This window comes from Cottoperca gobio, chromosome 16 (assembly GCF_900634415.1).
Source record: "Cottoperca gobio chromosome 16, fCotGob3.1, whole genome shotgun sequence".
Taxonomy (NCBI): Eukaryota; Metazoa; Chordata; class Actinopteri; order Perciformes; family Bovichtidae; genus Cottoperca; species Cottoperca gobio.
This window is the reverse complement of record NC_041370.1, coordinates 20893422-20914960: the sequence shown is the minus strand read 5'-3', so window position 1 is coordinate 20914960 and position 21539 is coordinate 20893422. Positions and strand designations below refer to the sequence as shown.

The following is a 21539-nucleotide window of genomic DNA, read 5'->3' as shown; positions in this document are numbered from 1 at the left end:
AATGTGATATTATGAATCCTGTTTTGGTATTGTTCCATTTTTGTCATTGATTTTATAGAGGAGCATCTTTAAAAGGAATCATAATTTAATACTTCATTACTAAAACAGATACATGAACTGAGCTATCATATAAGGTAAAATAATGTAATTATTACCAAAAATATCATACAATTGTTGACAGTTTCTCTCTCGTCCTTGCACATGAATCCAGCAGAATGTACGTGTTGAATGAGGAAGGCAAGAAAACCACAAGTGTGTGTGTGTGTGTGTGTGTGTGTGTGTGTGTGTGTGTGTGTGTGTGTGTGTGTGTGTGTGTGTGTGTGTGTGTGTGTGTGTGTTGGGAAGATGGTGATGGTTATTCTCTAGTTGTTTTTTTTTCTCTCTTCCTGCTGCTGGTTCCTTTTCAGTACCTGCCTGATCTCAACCCGGCACACGCCGAGAGTCAATAGAAGTTAACAAGTCCTCTAAACTTTCCTGCTCTTTTGTTAATCTAGGGACACAAAGGAGGAGGCAGAATAAAGCACTTTGAAGTATATGAAACCTAAAGAATGCCAGCCAAGTAGATTTAAAGTAGCCGCTGATTTCCAAAAACTGGTTTGAAAGGGAAGAATGGAAAAGGGTGAGGATTTATGGATAAATTATACAGTGGATTTGTCAGTTAAAATATCGGAACTGTCTGCAGGACAAAGCCACATGCTGAGGATTAATGGTCGCTCTGGACCTTTGATTCTGCTCCCTCTTTTCTCTGCCCTTGACAAATTGGATTTTGGGGATGGGAAGGTCGCCTGGCCCTTTGTGTCTCTTGACCGTTTTGGAGCAATTCATTATGCAGCGGGGTGAGGGAAAGTCTCCATGTGACCAGGCCGGCCCGTTTTCCCTCTCCTCACAGCTGCTGGGAGAGCCCAACTCTCTCACACTCACACACACACACACACACACACACACACACACACACACACACACACACACACACACACACACACACACACGCACACTCCTACTAGCTGCTGCTGCAAACTCAGGACCGCTCCCCCCTCCTCTCCCCCGTTTTAACTACCTTATAGCACAGCATCCTGAGCTGGAGAGGTCGGGAGGGGTGGAGGGTGTGGAGAGGGGGGGGGGGGGGGGCTACCTTGCCTGCACCATCACTAGAAAAGCCGGAGAGCATAACGCCACCGCGTCACTTTGAGGGCGGATATCGGCCGGTCCTCATCCTCTCTTCCTCCTCCTCTTCCTCCTTTCCTGCACTCTCCCATTCGGTCTACATCAGTCTTCATGGTTCTGATCTCACCCCACACCATGCAAGCCACCCGGGCGTCCACCACCGTCAGTGTGTTTGCGGACTGCAGCATCCCGGCCGGGCTCCGGATAGGACCAGTACCAGGCATCTTCAAACTCGGGAAGTACGTGTCAGACCGTAAGGAAGTTGGACCCAAGAAGAAGGTAAATTGAAAACTCTGAAAACATTTTTTTTTTAAATAATGTTTATGTTTGATATAGGGTTATATCTTTCAGTTCATGTTTTTGACGATGCAGCGCAAAAAAAAGAGTCTTATTTGGAAATATTGTGAGGTGATGCAGGTTAATCAGGTGAATTGGAGAGCTTTGAATGAATATATTTGCTATATTTTTAAATAAACTTTTATGTGTTCATTTATTACACATTTAGTCATTCGAAATTGCATGAAAGAAACTTTTTTTTCTCTCCAAACAATTTAACTATTTTTGTCTTGCAAATGTTACGCCACCAATTAAATATAAATGACTTCCTTAATATCTAAACACACCATTACGCATTCGTTATATTAAAAAAGGAAAGAGCTGATTTGGATTTTAAAGCTGCACTGTCAAAATCCATCGGGCCTTCGGTTATTAATTGGTTTGGCCTGTCAAGTTGGAAATAATTGAGCTCCATTAGAGGCCGACTTGTCAGTCTGTGCTTCTACTTAACCGGCCTAATGGGCGACCCGGGTCTGCTGTGTGGGATTTCATGCCCTCAGCCGCCTCACATTTCACCGCCTGGCGGGCCTGTTATCCCGATGAGCCGTTTAATTTTAATGGAATCCGGCCACAGAAAGATGCCACTGAGGCCGGCCCCGCAGCCTGGGGCTACGAAAAATGATAATATTAATAATAACTAATAAAAAAGAACAATTAAGATAACTATATTCATGTTAGACTGGGACTATTCTGATCAACAGCAAAGTGGTGGTGACTAATATTATTAAAGTCCAGATGAGCAAAGAATAAGAAAATAAAAGTCTCCTGACATTAAAATGAGAAAATTAAGAAAACATCTTTAATACGTATAATATACTATAACATATTTATGTTTTACACGCACTAGGAGCAAACAATCTGCAGCTCTAAGTGCATCTATAACCGCACCCTGTTATTGTTGAAGCTGTCAGCAGTTGTGATTGATGCGTCTAAATGCGTGGCCCCGGGCTGCCGGCGATCATCAGGTGCAATCTCTGCGTTGAATGTCACGCTTCGATCTTTAATGTCCTTGAACAGTTTAGAAACGCTCTGACACTCCTCAAATTCGTTTCCCATATCAACTCAATTAGGTCCGAGTGTCATCCTCTTTAGTAAATTATCAGCAGAGCGGATAAAGACGCATTAAGCGCGTTTTGGTCATGAGTGGCCGCAGCACCTCCAGGTAATATAGCAGACACCCATGGGCGACACTATCGGTGTGAAAATTCGTTAAAACATATAAAATGATCAAATTACTGAATTAAAACAATTGATAGGAGGATTAATAAATAAGGTTTTGAGAGAAAAACGCTTTCGAAACAAGAGGCCAAATGTGTTTAAACTGCTGTACCCTTATTGTTTATATTTATTATTTAAGGATGTATTCGTTTCAACTTCTATCTGTTTGTCTTTGAGGGGAGACATGCCAAAGGACCTTGGTGTTCATATTCCTCATCCTTCCTATCACACTGTATATTGACCGTTTCTTTGCTGGCTTAGGTCCGCTTGGTACGAGGAGAGGTCGTGGATGAGTCGGGCTGTCCCGTGCCAGACTGGATCGGACTGATCCGCGCTGCTAGGAACAGTCAAGAGCAGAACCTGGAAGCTGTGTCGGACCTACCTGGCGGACAGGTGAATTTCCATCACATCACACTTTTGAGGCCAATGTCTGATCCCCCCTCGACCCCCCTCCCCTGAAATGGACACTTCCGCTAACTGCAGCCTCTCTGCTCCTCTTCCCTTTTCTGTTGAAGATTTTCTACCGCGTGCTGAGAGAAATCCCTTCAGGAGAAGAGCTCAATGTTTGGTACTCCAACACTCTAGCCCAGTGGTACGACATCCCCACCACGGCCACTCCCACACACGACGAGAAAGGTAAATCAGATTTCTAATAATAATCCAGATTGCTGAAATTTATTTTCAGACCTTTATTTTTCTGGAAATAAAATGACGGGAATTGCAGGAAAGTTATGACCAAGTATCTGGCGGTGAACTGATGTGGAGCACTGATATAATAATAATGATTCCAAATACCACAACTCCGAGGTACCTTTTTGCGTATAAAGATTTTACTATTAATTATGGTGCCATGCAACAAACTGTGGGCATGCCCTCAGCTTTACAGAGAGCTGACACAACATCGACATGTTGAGGGGGCCATCACTGCGCAGTTAAATGACTGCCAATATCCGTGATGTCTCTCCTTTATCGCTCAGAGATGGAAATCAATTGGATGTAGTTTTTTCCTCACGCCGCCTATTATTATTATTATTATTATTTATTAACTTGTTTATCGTACAAATGCAAATAAAAAACTATTTAATTCGTTTAAATGAAGGGATGAACATTTTACTTCAGGCCTACAACTGCAACGATTGGGTCGGATGGAGTTTAATCATTTGGTGCGGGCCACCAATAATTCAATATTGCCTAGCAAAAATATATCCGATGCAATAATATTAAATAACACAGGACATAAAGCACAATGAATTAAGTACTATAGTCCAATCTCAGTTTTAATTTCAACAGATATTCTTTCCTCTCGAATTATTTTATGATTCCTTGTTTGGATGAGTTTTGTCATCAACCTGAATTGTAATCCGTTTGTTTGGTCTCGTAATGATAATTTGGCGGTTGCGCTTGGGGATTAATTCCTAATCTTGGCAAAACACTAGCTCAACAGGAACTAATCCGTTTGAAAAAAAAAAGATTATTATCAACAGACGCTTTTCAGGGAATTCCATCAATTGACGATGATTTTGGATTATATATTTTACGTGGGCTTGGAAGGGCCTCTTAACAAAACGGCGAAGATTTAAATGATATCAAATTTACGTCGAGATAATAATTGTGATAAAGTAATTGCGGTGCTTGAAACACGATTAAAAAGAAGCAATTAAAAGCAGAAACGGACGAGTCTCGGTGTCCCTGGAAGAAGAATGAGGCTGGTTGTTCAGTTGCGAGACGGAGGTTAACAAATGTCATCGCGTCATTAATATTCATGTATTCAAAAGCAAATAAACTCAAAAACAAGTGCTTCACGGCAAATTAGGTGGGTGCGTCAAGGTATTGTGCCCTAATGAATGCTAACTTTTATATGGGGTGTATATTGCCCTGATTCTCCGGCCCATCACCGTGTGCTCTCCTGGACATACGCTCTCTCCCATTATTATGCGTCAACAGATGGGCCGCCGCCATTGTTTCTGGAGACTTGCGATTTCAAGCAACAGCTGCTGTCACTTCCACGGGAAAGCGCACAGAGAGGGAAAGTCCCGCATTCAATGCATGGGTTTCTGAGCGCCAGATTGGGCAGGGCGTTTGCTCTTTTGATGGCGACCGTAAACAATGACCCGCATGAGGATTACAAAATCATTACATCTATATTAACCTCTGAGTGGTCGACTGGGGGTCATTAAAATGGCCTCCTGTGTCTATTACCATTTGGCACCGGATCTTAGAAACCGAATCATATCCATTATCCTTACATTTACATTTTAGGTGATGAGCAGCAGTGAATGATGAAAATGTAAAGGGACATTTCCAACGGAACATCCATGCTTTATATCAATATAAGACAATCCCTCCATTGTTGATGCCAATGCACTGCAAATATGTATTTGTTATTAGGCCTACATCACACCCTGTATTCAATTTAAGCGCGTTGTGTGTGATCACAAGTGGGGTCACTTGTCTCTGTTTGCACTCACAGGTATTTTCTCTACAGGTTGCCAAACCTGTTATGTTCATTTTACGCAATGACCTGACATTTTACGCACAGGAATATCTTGTAAATTGTCATGGCATTAGCTGGCTTCACGCTGTGTTGTGTGACTTAATGATCCGCATCCATCTGATAATTAATGTCATGTTTGCTGTTTGTCTCTACAGGTGAAGAGCGTTACATCTGCTGGTACTGCTGGAGAATATTCAAATACCCCAACACACTCAAGGCCCACGTCCACTTCCACTGCGCCCTGAGCAACGGGCGGGGATTTGTGAACAGCGAGCAGGCCAGAGGCACAGAGACCTTCAGCAGGTCACCAAAGTCTGGAGACATTCCCAACACTTCCACCTCTCCGAGGAGCGGCCACAGCAACTCCTCCATCTCAGACTCTGTCAGGCGGGCCGTGTCCTCCTCGCCGTTTCTACACAAAGTGGGACTGTCAAAGAAAAGCAGCTCAGAGGAGCAGGACAGGGCCCTCGACATGAGCGTTACCTCAGCCAGAAACCAAGGACACATCCTCGGCCTCGGCGCCACATCCTCAGTGCTGAGCAGCATGGGCTTCCACCCGGGTGTGCGCTCTGCCTTCAAGCCAACCGGCATCTCCAAAGTCCCGGGCGCGGAAGCCTCCAGAGAGGATGCAAACGGGAAGCTGAGCGGCCTGGGGTTCGGAAAGCTCATTGGAAACATGAAACCGACCCGTAACGTAGGCGAGGCTTTAAATGGAGGAGGGAACCACCCTCCCAAGTGCACACCTGCAATTATGGACTCTGCATCTCAAATGGTACCGTGCACAAACGCTATCCGTGGTTTCCCGCTGCTGCCTCACGTGGAGGAGAGTTCAGCTTTCAAGCACGTAGAAAGCCGGCTGCACTCCGGCCTGTCCCCGTCCCGCTACCCTCAGATGCCCCCTGGTCTCCATTTTGAGAGGTTTTCGCTCCCTCACTTCGACGGGATCAAGGCTTACGGTGGAGACTGTAACATACCACTCATGCCCCTCACTGTGTATAACGGGGAGCTTCTGTACAGCTCTCCTTACTATCCGCTCAAATTCCACTTCAGCAACCTCCTCAAATACCCAGAGTCCATGTCCTACTTCGGTGCGCCCTCACTGAACCATGACCTGGGTTCAATCGCCAACATCGACCGGGAGATCGCCATGCACACGCAACAGCTGTCTGAAATCGCCGCGGAGAAGAACCGTACGAGGCTGGACTCAATGCCCGCCGGGAGCGCCAGCAACACCGGGTCTGGCAAACCCAAAAAGGGACACCTGTGTCTGTACTGCGGCAAGCTGTACTCGAGGAAATACGGCCTGAAAATCCACATGAGGACTCACACAGGTTACAAGCCGCTTAAGTGCAAAGTGTGCTTCAGGCCGTTTGGAGACCCCAGCAACCTGAACAAGCACATCCGGCTCCACGCGGAGGGAAACACGCCCTACAGGTGCGACTTCTGCGGCAAGGTGCTGGTGCGGAGGCGCGACCTGGAGAGGCACGTCAAGTCCAGACACCCCGGGCAGACCGTCAAGAAACTGGAGGACAAACCGGGTGCCCTGTTCGAGGACGCGGAGCACAAGAGCGACAATGACAGTGATGTGGACGTGTGCTTCACCGACGACCAGAGCGACCAAGAAGAGTCGAGCAAAAATAATGACTGAGGTGCTTTCATGCCCATAGAGAGACTGCTCATTGACTTTAAATTATGTACACAACAAAACATGTCATTTAGTCTTGTACTGAATCTTGATTTTTTTTTTTTTTTACATTTCAGACATTGACCCAAGGAAACCACATTTTCTAAACTGTATGATAGTTGAAATGTTACTTTAGAGGGGACTTATGTTTTGGTTTGGTGTTGCACCACCTCGAGAAATAAAATCCACATATTTAGTTGTTAGTTCAAGTTATCGGGCAGCTAAAATGTGGGTTCTGGCACGCTTTCTCAAAACAAAGTCTGCAAGTGATGTTGTAGACATTTTCGTTTGTTTTAAATGACCATAATAGATTTCATGATTTGTATCTGTCTTTTGCTGCATCTTAAAATCCTGACATTTCTAAAGCAACTGCACTCAAAACAAGAACAATGCTTCGACATCACTTACAGACATTTTCAGTCGCTTTACGAAAAGAAAGAGTCAAGGCTCAATATGAGACTAAATTACTTCTTAAATTCCTTTTTTTTTGCTGTGTAAAAAAGGTAACTTTTTGTTATATGTCTGCCCTGAGAGCGTATGGGTATCTGGGTTCACTTAACTAAAGGCCTAATCCAAAAATGTTAAAAGAAGCACTACATTCCATCACACTGGATACAGATGCATTCTGGGAAATTATGAGCTGCACAAGAATATAATTCTTTGTTTTTTGTTTATATTGTGAAAAAAAGGCAACATTCCCACATTCTCTTCCAAACTGTCAGTTGCACTTTAAAAACAGCAATGGGCATTTCAATTCAACAACACCGATGCATAACGATTAATATAATCTCATTTATTTTCATGACTTCTTTAACGCCGGCCTCATTCAGGAACACACTGTACTTAAATTTGCACTTTCTTGCCAAGGCACGCTGTTCTTAAAGAAGCAGCCAGCAGCGCCCAGTTTATTTAAGGAATTATTTCTAGAGAAAGGAAATTGTATTGATTGCAGTTATAGCGTATGTAAAGAAGTGTAAAGTAAGATATTTCACATTTCAGTGGAGAAGTGTTGTATACGTTTGTTTATATGTGATATTGTCTATGAGCACAATATTTAACTCCTGTCCATTAAGTCGTTGGTTTTTGAATAAATTTAATTTAAAATATAAAAAAACTTGTTTGAGGTTTTCTTTTTTTCTATCCTTGTTCGAATTGAATAAAAACGTTATTCCATGTGAAATCCGATTAAACTCTACAATATGTTCTCCAATTCATAACATTTGGTGTTTTGTTTTGTGTGACACAATCAGCCTTAACAATGCAGTTGAACAGAGAGACAATATATGCAGATGTTTTATTTTAATTTCTGTTATGACGCATTAATAACTCCGCATCCACGCTCAGCTGGTCGGGCCTGTTGCCATCAAGGGGAAAGGTAAACGCACAGCTGATAAGGTGTTTTAAAGCTATAAGGGTGCAATAAGTTATTTTATTATTTTTGTCCTTCCAATAATATTATTCATTTTTTAATAATACTTTTATATCCAGTATTTAGTGTTCAGATGTTTTACTTAAATACAAGTATCAACTACGCAATATAAATAAAGTGTAAAAGTAAATGTTACATAATTAAAAGTATTATAAAGCAAATGTATACTTACAGTATCTAAGGTAAAAGCGCTCAATGTAACAGAAACCTGCGCCTTATTTAAGATTATTATAACATCAATTAGCAGTTTCTATTTTCAGGGAGCGCTAATTTTCACCACTGTTTATTTAGTTTAATCCTTTAAAGCTTCATATTTTGAAAGCTTATTATATGTTTGATTTGGCATGACTGCTTTCAAATGAATGAGGAGTAAATAAATACAGTATATCTCTGTGAAACGTAGTGTAGTAGAAGAGTAAAGTCAAATAGTACAATTTACTTAAATCTGGACTTAAGTACAGTATTAAATTAATGTATTTAGTTACATACCACCTTTGCTTTCAGCACTGTCAATTTTACCATAAAATCCTTGCTCTTGATTATTTCTTAACTCTTAAGGATTGAGTTTCGAGATGGTTAAATAAAAGCTGCTATTTGCACACTGTGGTCAGCAGCTGCTTTCCACACACTTCTACCCACTGACCAGCCACACACCCTTTACTTCACACAACAGAACATAAAATAAAACTACTTCAGCAATGCTTGAGATATCAGAGGAGACATCCCACAATGACTGTAGTTGGCAATTTAATACTTCAAATAGGTGAGTGATCGTCGCCTTTCTGCAACATGTACAGGCGGTAAAGATAGTTGTGACCTTGACGTGGCTAACTGAAGAAGAATCTGCCTATAGTGTGTCACTATGTTCAATGTCCTATGACACTTCTGTTTAACATGTTGTCATGGTGGTGACACTGGAAAAATACTTCAACTATAAAACACAGAAAGCAGGAGACACACACATACACACACACACACACACATACATAATATATTTGTGGTTTTTCCTTAGATTGTGTTCAGGCTGTCTGGGTTATATATGTGTCCTGATCTTATAAAGCTCACATTCCATATTATGAGTGTACAAAACATTCTCTCTAAGAAATGATATATTGAAAAATAAAGGGACTTGTAAAGATTGATGTTTGTTTCTCAACATAACACATACATTGATTCTTTTTAGGACATAAACTGACTCAAAATAATGGCATCAGGGAGCGGACAAAGCCAAATAAAAGGTATTTAATAAGACATAATGCAACATGATGAGAAGAATGAGCAAAGCTTCAGCCTGTTAATCCATTGGACTCTTTCAATGTACAAGTTTTCTATCTGTGTAAAATTGCTGGAATTTCTTTCAGCGGGTGTCACATCCAGTTTAAAAGTGCACTCACATAATATAAAAAACATGTTTAACCTCGATCTCATTTCATCAACTCTGATGCTGTAAGTATTTCACTTACATTTACATACAGATATAAATACATTATATGTGTGCTCAGGCAGCTTCTGCACTACGCATAAAACTTGCTTCCACTTACCAGCCTTTATATGAAGGTCCTTACAGCGAATACATGTGGTCAACTGCTAGAAAACCAGCTAAGAAGACACAACATTGTAAATATGACAACTTTGGAGGAAGTCACATTTCTGCTCATTTGGTAGTGTGTAACTGCACCCCCACACCTCCTGTTAAAGGAATACTTTACCTTCAAAATGACCATTTGTGTATCAATCACTCACCCTGTGAAACTTTGTTTTTCTCGCACGCCTCCACGGTGAACAAAGAATCCAAAAACTGAGAAAGGTCTTGATGAATCGAAGTAAATGGGCGTCACGTTTAACAACAGCAAAACTAAAACAATTGACAAACTCTGACAACTGGTGCAATACAATACGTCTCAGTCATCCAGTCGCTCACTTCCTCCCAAACACATGCATGTTCTCTAAAACCTTATCATTTAAAACACTTCCACATAAACAGTCTCACACTTGCAGACGCACTACTGGTCAGTTCACTTCAATTTATTAGGATTTTAGGGGTGAAGTATTCCTTAAAAATCTACCCATAAACATCCCAATTTGACAAAATGTCGATGTAGCGAAGGCTTACTGGGATTAGTAACTGTAATGTACTCTAATGACTAAATAATAAAATGTAGCTCTTCTACACTGACGGTGAGTCAATTTACTAAGATACCTGATAGACACATTTTTGCTTTCTCTCTTGGGTTTTATCAGCAAGAAATGGGCTTATTTTCCATGACACTTACAATAACTACACCGTGAATACCTCCATTCATTAGAAAGCGGCTGTACTGAGTAGCAAGTTGGACAGAAATCGAAGGTGCTGGTACTCCATACCTGCGATCACTACCCCAAGTGGGAGCTTTGACAAAAAATTGGCCTTTTCCTACCAAATAACAACTGCCCAAAGTGGAGCAGTCCAGATATCCTGAGGTTTTCCATTAGTGAGGGCGGAATGGATGGTGGGGTTGAGTGCGAGTCAGGTGCATGTGATGGTTGAGATAGAACTGAACAACAAAGCTTTTGAATTGCTGGTTGATCTTTGTTCATCTATTGGTCACAAACGTTGGATAGAATTTGGAAGAATGACATCGCAGATACAAGAGATCAAATTAGATTTTCCCACAGGAATGGTGACCTCACTCTTCCCACGAGAAGAGTTCAGTGATCGTGTACCCAAGCTAGCTTGGTTGAAAGGAATTATCCAGGGGAAAAAAAGAGGTTCTTTGCACTTGAATGATGCAGCTACTTTCTTGGTGGCCCAGATTTATGCTCGTCCATATTGTCAGGTAAAGACAAAAAGAAGAAAAGGCCAGTGTGATGCACATAAAATCTTTCCCTTTAGAATGTATACCAAACATGTATTCTCATTATGATCGGTCACAAATACGCACCATGATTCAACCCACAGGAATTATTGTAATTAACTCCAAAGTGTTTTCACTCGCAGCAGGGGAACGGCTTCAGAGGGTCGGAGCTGTCTGTCCCTTTATGTGTCTGCTCCCCTGTGTTCACTGTACCCTGCATTATATTCAGCTCTCTATGTACAATACTCAGGGCTCTCCGCTGCGGGCCACATCAGTCTGGACCGAGTCCAGGCTGTGTTTGTGTTCAAACCCCCTTCACTCTCTCACACTATAACGCCCTGCTCGCTAATCCCCTCCCACCAGCGTTTTCAATCAATTAGTGCCGTTCATTAGTGGGAACATTGGAAAAAAAGAGTTTGATTGAGAGAGTTTGACTCCCAGCCTAGAATTTGATTCAAAACCAGACTTCACCGGCAGGCCAAGCACCACACCGAGGGCCCACTTGTTTCCAGGCTATGATTCAGTCTCTTCCAAAGGCTGATGTGCGTAACCTTGATCACAGGAATCCTTTTCAGCCCGCTTGCCTTAACCGACCAAGCGATGGAGACATAATAAATATAGCCGATATTTTAGAGTCATGTTTGGGTTTAAAACTATTAAATATATTATTCACTGCATTCACAAGCTGACAATTAAATGTTGCATTCAATAATTCATTCAAAGTGTTCAGAAGAGTCCTGTGGAGGTGAAGTTCTGAATAAAATCTCTTAATCCAAATACATTTTGAAACATGGAAATTTTATGATTAAAACTTGAAGTTTTAATAATAATAATAAAAAAAAAGTCTGACTGTACATAATAGACTCTTAATTAATCAGAAACAGATTCAGTATTTGTTGCATTGAAGTATTAATGCAACATTTAGCTGGTTTAAATGGTTGAATAAGTCTGGAGACTAAAGAACAACAACACAATGGAAACTGAGATGCAGAGATCAGATGAAGTCATGAAGCCTTTATCTTTTAAAAAGGAAGTTAAAGCCAGAGAACAGGTGTGTGTGTGTGTGTGTGTGTGTGTGTGTGTGTGTGTGTGTGTGTGTGTGTCTTATAGTGATTGATTCAATGCCAGCCAAAGATTGCCTTACCTTTAGGTGAAGACATCCCCTCTCTAGGGCAGCCGATACACACTTTAATTGAACCATGTTCTTACCCGATGAGTACCTTGGCCAGACCCGGTTTAAGAATGGCTCATGAGGCAGAAAACCTTCTTACTGTGTTTGTCCACTGACACTGAAATCTTGTCCTTGACACTGGGAGCACTGGTGACTAACAGATTACACAAGTACAAGCAGCAGCATCTCCAGTACACTGTGTGATAAACTTGTGCATGTTTACTGTCAGGGTACGGGGAAAATTCATTTAAAACATTCATTTGATTATAACAGCTTTATATTGTGTTTTAAAGGATAAGTTCACATTTGTTCCTGTCTTAAAACACCATGATTGAACATGATGAACAGGTTGAGTCTCATCTAATTCCATCATCGAGTGCAAACGTTTATTATCTTCTCCAGGCGTCTTCTCGATCGTGTGCGTGGGTGTGTGTGTTTACGTGACTGTGTATCTGTCCACGACTAATCACCCATACTACTGGACCCATCGGCATAATAATGCTCATTTATGACTGTATGCTCAAGGACCTCTCATGGTTGCAGTGATTCATAATTTTTGAAAAACCTATTTTATTGACTGTTGACTCCTCACTCGTCTTTTGCCGCAAGTGATTAGTAACTGCTTCAGTAGCAAAAAAGGCATGAAGAAGAAGTAATTCCGTTTGTGGCAGACTGACTTACCCGTCTTTTCTGGTTTGACTTGTTTTAGTGTTTTATTTAACATTATTTTGTGTTTTTTTAAATGTCGTTGTGTTTTGACCTTCAGGGCCACCGTAGATTCACATTCATCTGCTGAAGGGAAGTTTCTCTGTCCTCTGCTTAAATCTCAGTTGGACGTACGAGGTGATTTTTGTGATATTGCCGCTAGTTTGGCGGCAATCATGGTCTAATATGCAACTTTTCTCAAGTGTGATATGGAAGCTTAAAACCTCCGTCTCCATTGTTTCGTCTTGCAGTCAAACTTTTGAAACAAAAAATATTTGCATATTTACAAATTCTGGATTTTTTTGTAAATTAAAGAAATGGACTACATATACTTTCAAGAATCTTAAAGGTAATTGACAAGTAATACACACAACTATTAGTATTTAAAAAAACATGTCTAGTGCTGTTCTAGTTCTCATCCTTAAGATTTCCTGTAATGACATGTTTAATAAGCTTTGAGCAGCTATTCTGTTTAGTCTTGTTGGAAGTTTGACTCTACCAGATTTTACCATTGCAATGTCTGCAATGCATTTAGTTTGAGTCTCTTGTGCGGGAACTGGTGGACGCAGCCAATGACAATGCAAACTACTATATACTAATGAGTGTAAATATACAAAATTAGCTCTGATATGATCTTAAGGACTAAAACGTTTAGAGTTGTGGTTCTCAGCAGCAAGAGCCTGCTGCTTTTTAGCTGTCTAATAAGTGATTTGACCAAAAACACTTTTGAGGACCAGGACTGAGACACTAGTTAGAGTAACCCTATAAAATTACTCAGAAATAAATTGAATTGTCGTTGTTCAATACCATTAATGATTTTGCAGTCTACTGCAGCATCTGCTTTTCTCTCAAGGGAGCACAGACAAAGGAGAAGAATAACTAGAAAACATATTGTGTACAGGAAATAAGCTGAATACTTCAGTTGACTCAGTTCTCTGATAAAGCGCGGTCAGTCATACACAAACATGTCTCTGACAGAGGCAGTGAGTGCTTGTCTCAGTTTTTCAGCCTGTTTTAGGTCTGATGTGGAGTGACGGCTCCGTTGCTGTCAGCCTGTCCTCCTGGAGCAGGTAGACCAGAAGATGAACGCAGGTAGAGTCAACACGCACAACTGGTCAGATGGAGCTGGAAAGAGATGGAACAAATGGCTCCACATGCACACAACGTGCACGCAAACCCACACGCAAAACCTCCAACTAAAAATGACCCCGCTGTATGCCCGGTGCCCTTAAATCTTGAGGTAGACATGCAAACACCGTGGCAATGATTTGGATCTAACAGAGTGGATGTGAAGTGACGGGGCTGCTGCTGGCAGCCTGCTCTCCTGGAGCAGGTGAACCAGGTAGAGTAAACACACACAGCTGGTTTCACAGAGCTGCAGAGGATAACACACATACAAGGATAAAAAAGCATGGAGGAACATGAAAAGACACTCTGATACATGTTGACATGCATACACACGACTGTAGAGAGTTATACAGGGATGGAAGGACACAAGTTATAATCAGAAAGATGGATAGCTGGACCTCTGCCTCTCACTGCCTGTAGCGTAAAGGTATGAGGATCTAGCTTTATTTTAGAGAGACACTACCCTGCATTATACTGGGGAGCAACATTTCCCACATGGGGCCATATTTGAATGTTGGCAGGGGTCTATAATCAGGCTGAATCTGTACTAACAATTTCTCACCTCAAGATTTAGCAACATTTCAGGGATAAGGCCGGTATGAAAGCTGTAGGGACAAGCACGTCAAGGGTTACATCCGTTTGAAAAAAGACGCTATCACATGGAGCAAGTGAACCAATTACAAGACTCCGCTGATGACAAATTGAAATCCACAAAAAGTTTACCGTTTAGCATTTACACCAAAGGTATCGCAGATGTTGAATAAGCTATTAAATACATTACAAGAACATTGGCCTCGGACAGAAACTGTTCCTCGCCCGCCATGTTCTCAGAATAACAAAGAGACATCTTCCACCGCATACACTTACATCCGGCCTTCCTTCTTCTTCTTCTTCTTCTTCTTCTTCTTCTTCTTCTTCTTCTTCTTCTTCTTCTTCTTCTTCTTCTTCTTCTTCTTCTTCTTCTTCTTCTTCTGTTGAGTTTTATGGCGGTTGGTATTCATTACCATCATCTGCTGGACTGTTCCTTACCCCATATATTCCAGCATTGCCATGGCATGTGAGTAAAGGCACAAGATGGAAATGTTGAAAATGTGAATAGTGAAAATCACTAGCGGTGCCTGAAAGGTTATCCCAGTAATTTACTGGGAACTATGTGTGAAAAAGGCTTAATAGAGGAAGAGAGCAGACAGGCTTGAAAGACAGCAGCAGAAGAAATACGTTGACAACTTTGGCTCAGACGGATAAACAAGCAGACATAAATGTAGCGAGGCCGGTGCGTGTGTAGAGTCCACAGCCTCAGCTTCAGTCACAGAGAGACTATTAGTCCCTGGTTGAGGCCCAGCCTGTCAGTTGTGATAGCAGCAGGTAGAAGGACTGTGGCACACCAGCTGTGGCTCACTGGTACCCTCTCCTCCTCCATCCCTCCACCACCTCTGCAACACAAACACATGCTAAACAGGCCACTGTCTCCACTGCCTCCCACATTCAGCTGCAAATGAGCCCGCTTTGGGCCCCAGCCCTTTTTGATGTCATGAATAATGAGGATGGATTTTCATTTACGCAGGTTTCTGAAAACTATAACCCCTATTGTTTGTATCCCTCACATCAAGCAGTCATGTCTGTGAGCTATGGAGTCTATTCATGTCCAAGTTACAAACACATGCGATTCAAGCCCACACATTAACAGACAGATTTAGAAAAATTAATACACAGCACACCGCTACTGAGTCCAAAATACTGTGACTTTCTGAAGATTGGTATATTCAGTATCTCAGTATGTGAAGCCTCCATCTGAGGTAGACATGTGGACCTCCTGGCAATGATGGACATCAGACAAAGTGAATGTGAAGTGGTGCCTTGCCTTCTGGCAGACATACCAGAAAAACATGAATCTCACAAAACCACATAAATAATAAACAACATTCACATTCAGAAGAAGCATGTGTTAAATTTGAATGATGGACGAAACATGTGATGGCCAGAGTACGAGATTTGTCTCGTGTCAATCCACACTCTCTCCACCAATGTTTTCTGTCTCATTTTATTATTGACTAGGATATGAAGGCAAACTAAGAAATAAAAACAACAACAAACCTAAAAGTAAACAACAAGCATAAACTAACAGGATTGAGGGTTTGAGAGCCTGCACAAACCACATCATTTCATCTCAATGAGCACAAATTAGAGTTAGATTAGATGTGAGATGAAATCATTTGTATCATTCTCATGTGTCTGTTAGATATAAAGCTGGAGCCGGGAGATGGTTAGTTTCTAAAGATGTGAAACAGGGAAACAGAGAGCCTGGCTCTGTCCAACGCAAAAATCTAAATCTCCCATGCAGCACCGCTCTAAACCTCACTATTTAACTCTTTATATCTAGTTAATCTGTACAAAAACAGAAATGGTAAAACCACGTAGGCCTATTTGGCCAGGAATGACTTCCTGGAGCCTTGTCTTTACTGTGAAGTGGACAGGCAACCCGGGATATATTGTGTGGTGTTTATGTTTAGACAATTAAACTTCTTGGCTAGGTTTCGAAAAAAATATCTTGGTTTGGGCTAAAATAAGTACGTTTGTCACGTTTTTCAAATTACGGACGTAAATTAAAATAAATCAACGTTGACTATTGGTTTCACACGGGACACAATCCGCAGTCTCCTGGGTGAAAGTCATGCGTTTGGTTTAACCACCCTTACACCCCGACCTCTGCAGACTATAATTAGAAACGTATTTGTGATACAACAAAAACAAACCTAATCCAGAAAAAAAAAAAGTTTTCTTCAAAACATAATTGACAATGCAGTTTTGTTGTATGGGAACGTAAGGCTGACTTTAAAGGTGCTGGTAGGCGGGTTTCTTCTACCTTTGGCTGAGCCAGGCTAGCTGTTTCACCCTGCTTCTAGTCTTCACGCTAAAATAAACTAAGTTAAGGTAAACTAAGCTTAGCTAATAGACGGTTAGCTAGAATAAGATACATTTAGGTAACCGTCTCTTGGCTAACAAATATCAATCATCTCATTTACCTCTTATGAAAGGAAACATCTTGTATAATTAAAGATATTAAATAATAATTAAAGTCAAAGTCAGCAGAAATGATCAGTTACTGTGACCCAAATTACTGAGAGATGTTGTAACATTACATAGAAGTTCTTCAGTATACAGATAGAGTAGGCTACGGATGTGGGGAGCGGAGTGAGAGAAACAAGTGTGATCAGTAAAAAGTAGCAGGTCTAGCTCTCATTGACTAACACACGGGTTAAAAGTTGGATTTAGTTGAAGCCCACAGGCTGCTACAAGCTACTATTGACGGGCTGCTTATGCCAGTCTATAAGGGAGTAACAGTTAACTGGTCAACTTCTCTTCCTTGTTGACATAACTGAGGTGTCACTGAGCCGAGGCGTTCAGACTTGTTATTTTGTGTAAAGTGTTTGGTACGTGACTGTTTGAAAGTGTGTCAGTACTGAAGATGAAGGAGCTGTATTGCTGGATCTTTATCACTTGTGTCTGTGGATAAAGATGTGTTGAATGTGGTCCATTGATTTCCTCATTATCCTCAGCCTAGTAAACAACCAGGCGACTGCTAATGCACCGGTCATTACCATTGAACTTGCTGGACTCTCTGTAGGCCAATATTTCTCTACAATCCCCAAGGACATTTTGTTGCCGATTTATTGTATGTGTGCTAAGTTAACTATAGTTGCTATTTCAATTGGAAAATATGTTATATATTTATATACTTCAGTCAATCTTTGATGTTACTTGCTTTACTTTATCTGTTACTTCTCAAATGAACTTTCTTGAAGGTAATCTTAATTTTCCTTTGCTGTTAGTTATCTCCTGTTCAGTAGCTGGGAAGACTATAACATTATTACATATTACATGCATATTACAGTGTAAGAAGATAACACATCATACCTAGAATGACAAAATGTCAGGAGCTAAATTACTTAATAATGTCAACTGGGTTAGCATAATCTAAAATGTCCCACTTCTTCTTAACTGCATGAATACTAGTAACGATGAAACACATATTTTTCCATGAATTCATATTCAAATTTTAAAAAGTAATACAAAAGCTGTATTTATAAGGTTTGGTTAAGTTGACAGCATTAATTTTCCCTCTAAAACTGTAATTTTTGGATCTAAAGCTTCAGCTTGTGATGCTTCAGTGACTTCCTGTTGTATATATTTGATATCTTTTAATTGGACAGCCCTACACGCTTCTTAGCAACACATTATTACATATTTAGCTAAGATGTGCTTCTAGCTAAGACATTCATTAAGGTTTAATGATACTATTTTGAAATTGCCATGGAATTGTGTACAGACAGTCATGGCCCCCAGAGGATGAATACTACTGGCTTTGGTAAAAAGTCTTGTAAACTACTGGATGTATTGAAATTAAATCTGGGACAGACATTCAAATCCTCCTCAGGATAATTTGTAATCACTTCTGTGATGCCCTAACTTTTTATTTGGCGCCATCATCAGATCAACATTTCATACAGCCTCACAGAGCTGCCAGCATGGCTGTAGACTCGTAGTAAATTAATAGGCACACAGTACGTCTATTCAATCTAAAATATGTGAACCAACTATTTATCTACACTAACCTTGTGTGTGTGCTTAAAGGAACAAAATAGTTTTTCCCTTTACTCTTTCACATCCTCAGGGGACAATCATTACCTAACATTACAAAGGGTAACTATTTAAACCCTTGCTCCTTTTGAAAGCCAATTCATACAGACTGAAGAACAGAACTTAAAAAAGAAAGAACAGGAGGAAAAAAGGAAACAAAAGCCGAGATAGACTCTTAGAGAACGTGGAGGAGAGAAAGAGGACGGAAAAGACGGACAGAGAGAGAGAGACGGAAAGAGCGAGACATGTATAGAGAAAGATGGTGAAGAGGAGGCTCTTTTGGGGTGCAGTGGGCTGTGCGACAGGTCCATTCACTCTGATCTAAACACTGTGTCCCACTGTGCATCAGTGCTCTCACCCAGGCAGCCAACACTGTGGCCACAGACTCAAAGTTAACCAGTCAACTCCATTACAGTGCAGGGGGCGTGTACAGACCTGCCACACCAAAGGGATCACGCCGGCCGACCAAGAATATTAATTGCTTTTAAATGAAGTGGAAGTCTCTTTATTGGGTGTCTGGTGTTGGTTTGTTATCTGCGGCGCTGAAAAGGCCTCAATGCTCTTTGGTCTCGCCGCCTTTGAAAGAGAAACTGACTCTGGATGAGGTCATTGATCAGCGGGGGCTATATACTCCCAGTGGGTTTTTGTGTGTCCTGCCCCTTTAACTACCACTATTGTATTTTGGCCATTCAATCCTCAATGCATTGCGGTCAATAAACATATTTGTTAATGATGCTTCCTCCCAAATGTAGATTCAGTCCAAAGTATGTTCATGGACTAAGATGTATTTCTAAAACATGCAACTTTTAATAGGAACTGATGCTCAGTGTAGGCTCTGTAATGCTAGGCTAATGTGTTACAGTAATGTTATGTTTTTATTCAGTAGCAAGTGTAAAGGTGAATTTGAAATTCAGTAGTAGTTGTACTAATACAACAATTTGTTGTTAGTCTGACAGTTTGGCGATCAGCTGGTTTGCTGTCGCATGGATTTTGATGAAAGGTTGCTTTCAATTCGGACTCTCTGTATTTAGTTGACAGGGCGGTATAGCACATGTTAGCTTGGCGCAGGGACTGGAGGTGTGGGGTTGCTACTAGGGATAGATTTTTGATAGACTGCAACAACCCGCAAGGCAATTGAGTCATGTGACCGACAGAGACAGCCGAAGTTATCGGTAAAATAATTTTTGGTGGCCTGGCTAGCTTGTCAGAGAACTGTACAGTTTAGCACATTCTGCGCAAAACTGTACAGTTCTCTCATTTCAAAATGCAGTTATATTGTACATAATAGTTATATTGTGCATATTTGTTTGTTACAGTATTTTTCATAGTATCTTTCTAAAATTGTTATCAATTCAGTATTAATATTTCTAGACTATTGTAGGGCTTGTATTTTTCTTTGTATTTAATATGTTTATTGTATGCACCAAACACCAAGGCAAACTCCATGCATGGTAATAAACATTATTCGGATTCCGATTGTCTACTTTTAGACCTACTGTAGAAAAAGCAAATAAAAAGCACAACTGTAATGTAAGCAGCTAGAAGTAAACATGTCAGCAGATTAAATCCATGGTGGTAGCTTGGTTACCCCCGTTGGTCACCTGACCATCAAATTGCAGGTCGTAGCCTCGTCCCAGACAAAAGAAGCAATACTCCCTGTAACTCCAAAGTTGAAGTATACACAGCCTTGTCTCATAAATATTATATTCCCTTACAAGTAAACTACGTTCTCTATTAGGAGAACAACATTTGAGAGAAAAGTATTTTGTACGGAATACACAGAAAATGTTCTAATCATAGTCTGTGGAAGTCCATGTAGGAAGGAGGTTGGGGTGAATGGATTGGTTAGACTTTCACACAGCACTTGACTTATTGGTGCTCGTATCCTGTGTGAAACCAAACGTCAATGTTGACTTATTTTTATTAACGTCTCTAATTTAAATAACGTAGCATAATTATTTAAAGTTAAATAATATTTTTCTCTAAACCTAACCAAGTAGCTTTGTTGCATTTTTGTTTTTGTTTCAATTTACAACATTAACTACGTGTTTAAAACTGCGACTTTAGTTTAGTTGTGTAAAAAACTAATTTAGAACTGATAACGTTGCGGCGCGACAAGAGGACACTGACAGCTCATGGAAAGACAAGACAGAACAACCACAGCAATGTAAAACCCAGTCAAGCCAGCTGCCACTTGGATAGATGCTCATCTATAAGTGCTGTTACAGTGCCGGGTATTGGAGCAAGAAAGACTTGCATTGCAGCAATAATATATTATACATCACATGTTGAATAAGTCTTGTTGAATACCAAAAAAATCCTAAAATGATAACTATTTCCATTTTAAGTTTGCTGAGAAGTGCAATAGATTTCTATGACTATATATAACTTGAAGTACCTTCATTATTCATTACTGTACAGGGATAGTCCGCTTTAATGAACTTTTAAAATGAAAATTAAGTAAATAAATGTTTTCTCTCAGAGGTTTGCTGATGTTCATAATGGCCCTGACTATGACCATGTACAATTACAAGATATTTTATGGTACAGTTTTGAACAGAAAGAAAATCTAAGGGAAAGTTAGCTCAAATTACATTATAACATTCATAATTTCCTCATATTTTAACTGTCATAAAAAATATCCTTAACAGGTTTATCAACATTTTCAATGGAGTCTGCTTCAGAATGACTCTGTGACCATGTCAAATTCAAAGTTGTTTTAATGTACCAAATCACTT

General features: G+C 40.6%; 1 protein-coding gene across 1 annotated transcript; it reads left to right on the top strand.

Annotated features, from left to right (window-relative positions):
* The first annotated feature begins 1233 nt into the window (after positions 1 to 1233).
* prdm13 (PR domain containing 13) lies at positions 1234 to 8046 on the top strand. Its single transcript, XM_029451981.1, has 4 exons — positions 1234 to 1443; positions 2980 to 3111; positions 3234 to 3354; positions 5368 to 8046. Exons 1-4 carry the CDS (start codon positions 1276 to 1278, stop codon positions 6858 to 6860), a joined length of 1914 nt encoding a protein of 637 aa, XP_029307841.1. The 5' UTR covers positions 1234 to 1275; the 3' UTR covers positions 6861 to 8046.
* Positions 8047 to 21539: the final 13493 nt, after the last annotated feature.

What these genes read in the sequence shown, in the direction of transcription:
- prdm13 (XM_029451981.1), top strand. Translation starts at nt 1,276, where the DNA reads ATGGTTCTGATCTCACCCCACACCATGCAAGCCACCCGGGCGTCCACC. An exon ending in CGGACCTACCTGGCGGACAG is followed by an intron (nt 3,112 to 3,233) that starts GTGAATTTCCAT and finishes TTTCTGTTGAAG; the next exon opens with ATTTTCTACCGCGTGCTGAG. An exon ending in TCCCACACACGACGAGAAAG is followed by an intron (nt 3,355 to 5,367) that starts GTAAATCAGATT and finishes TTGTCTCTACAG; the next exon opens with GTGAAGAGCGTTACATCTGC.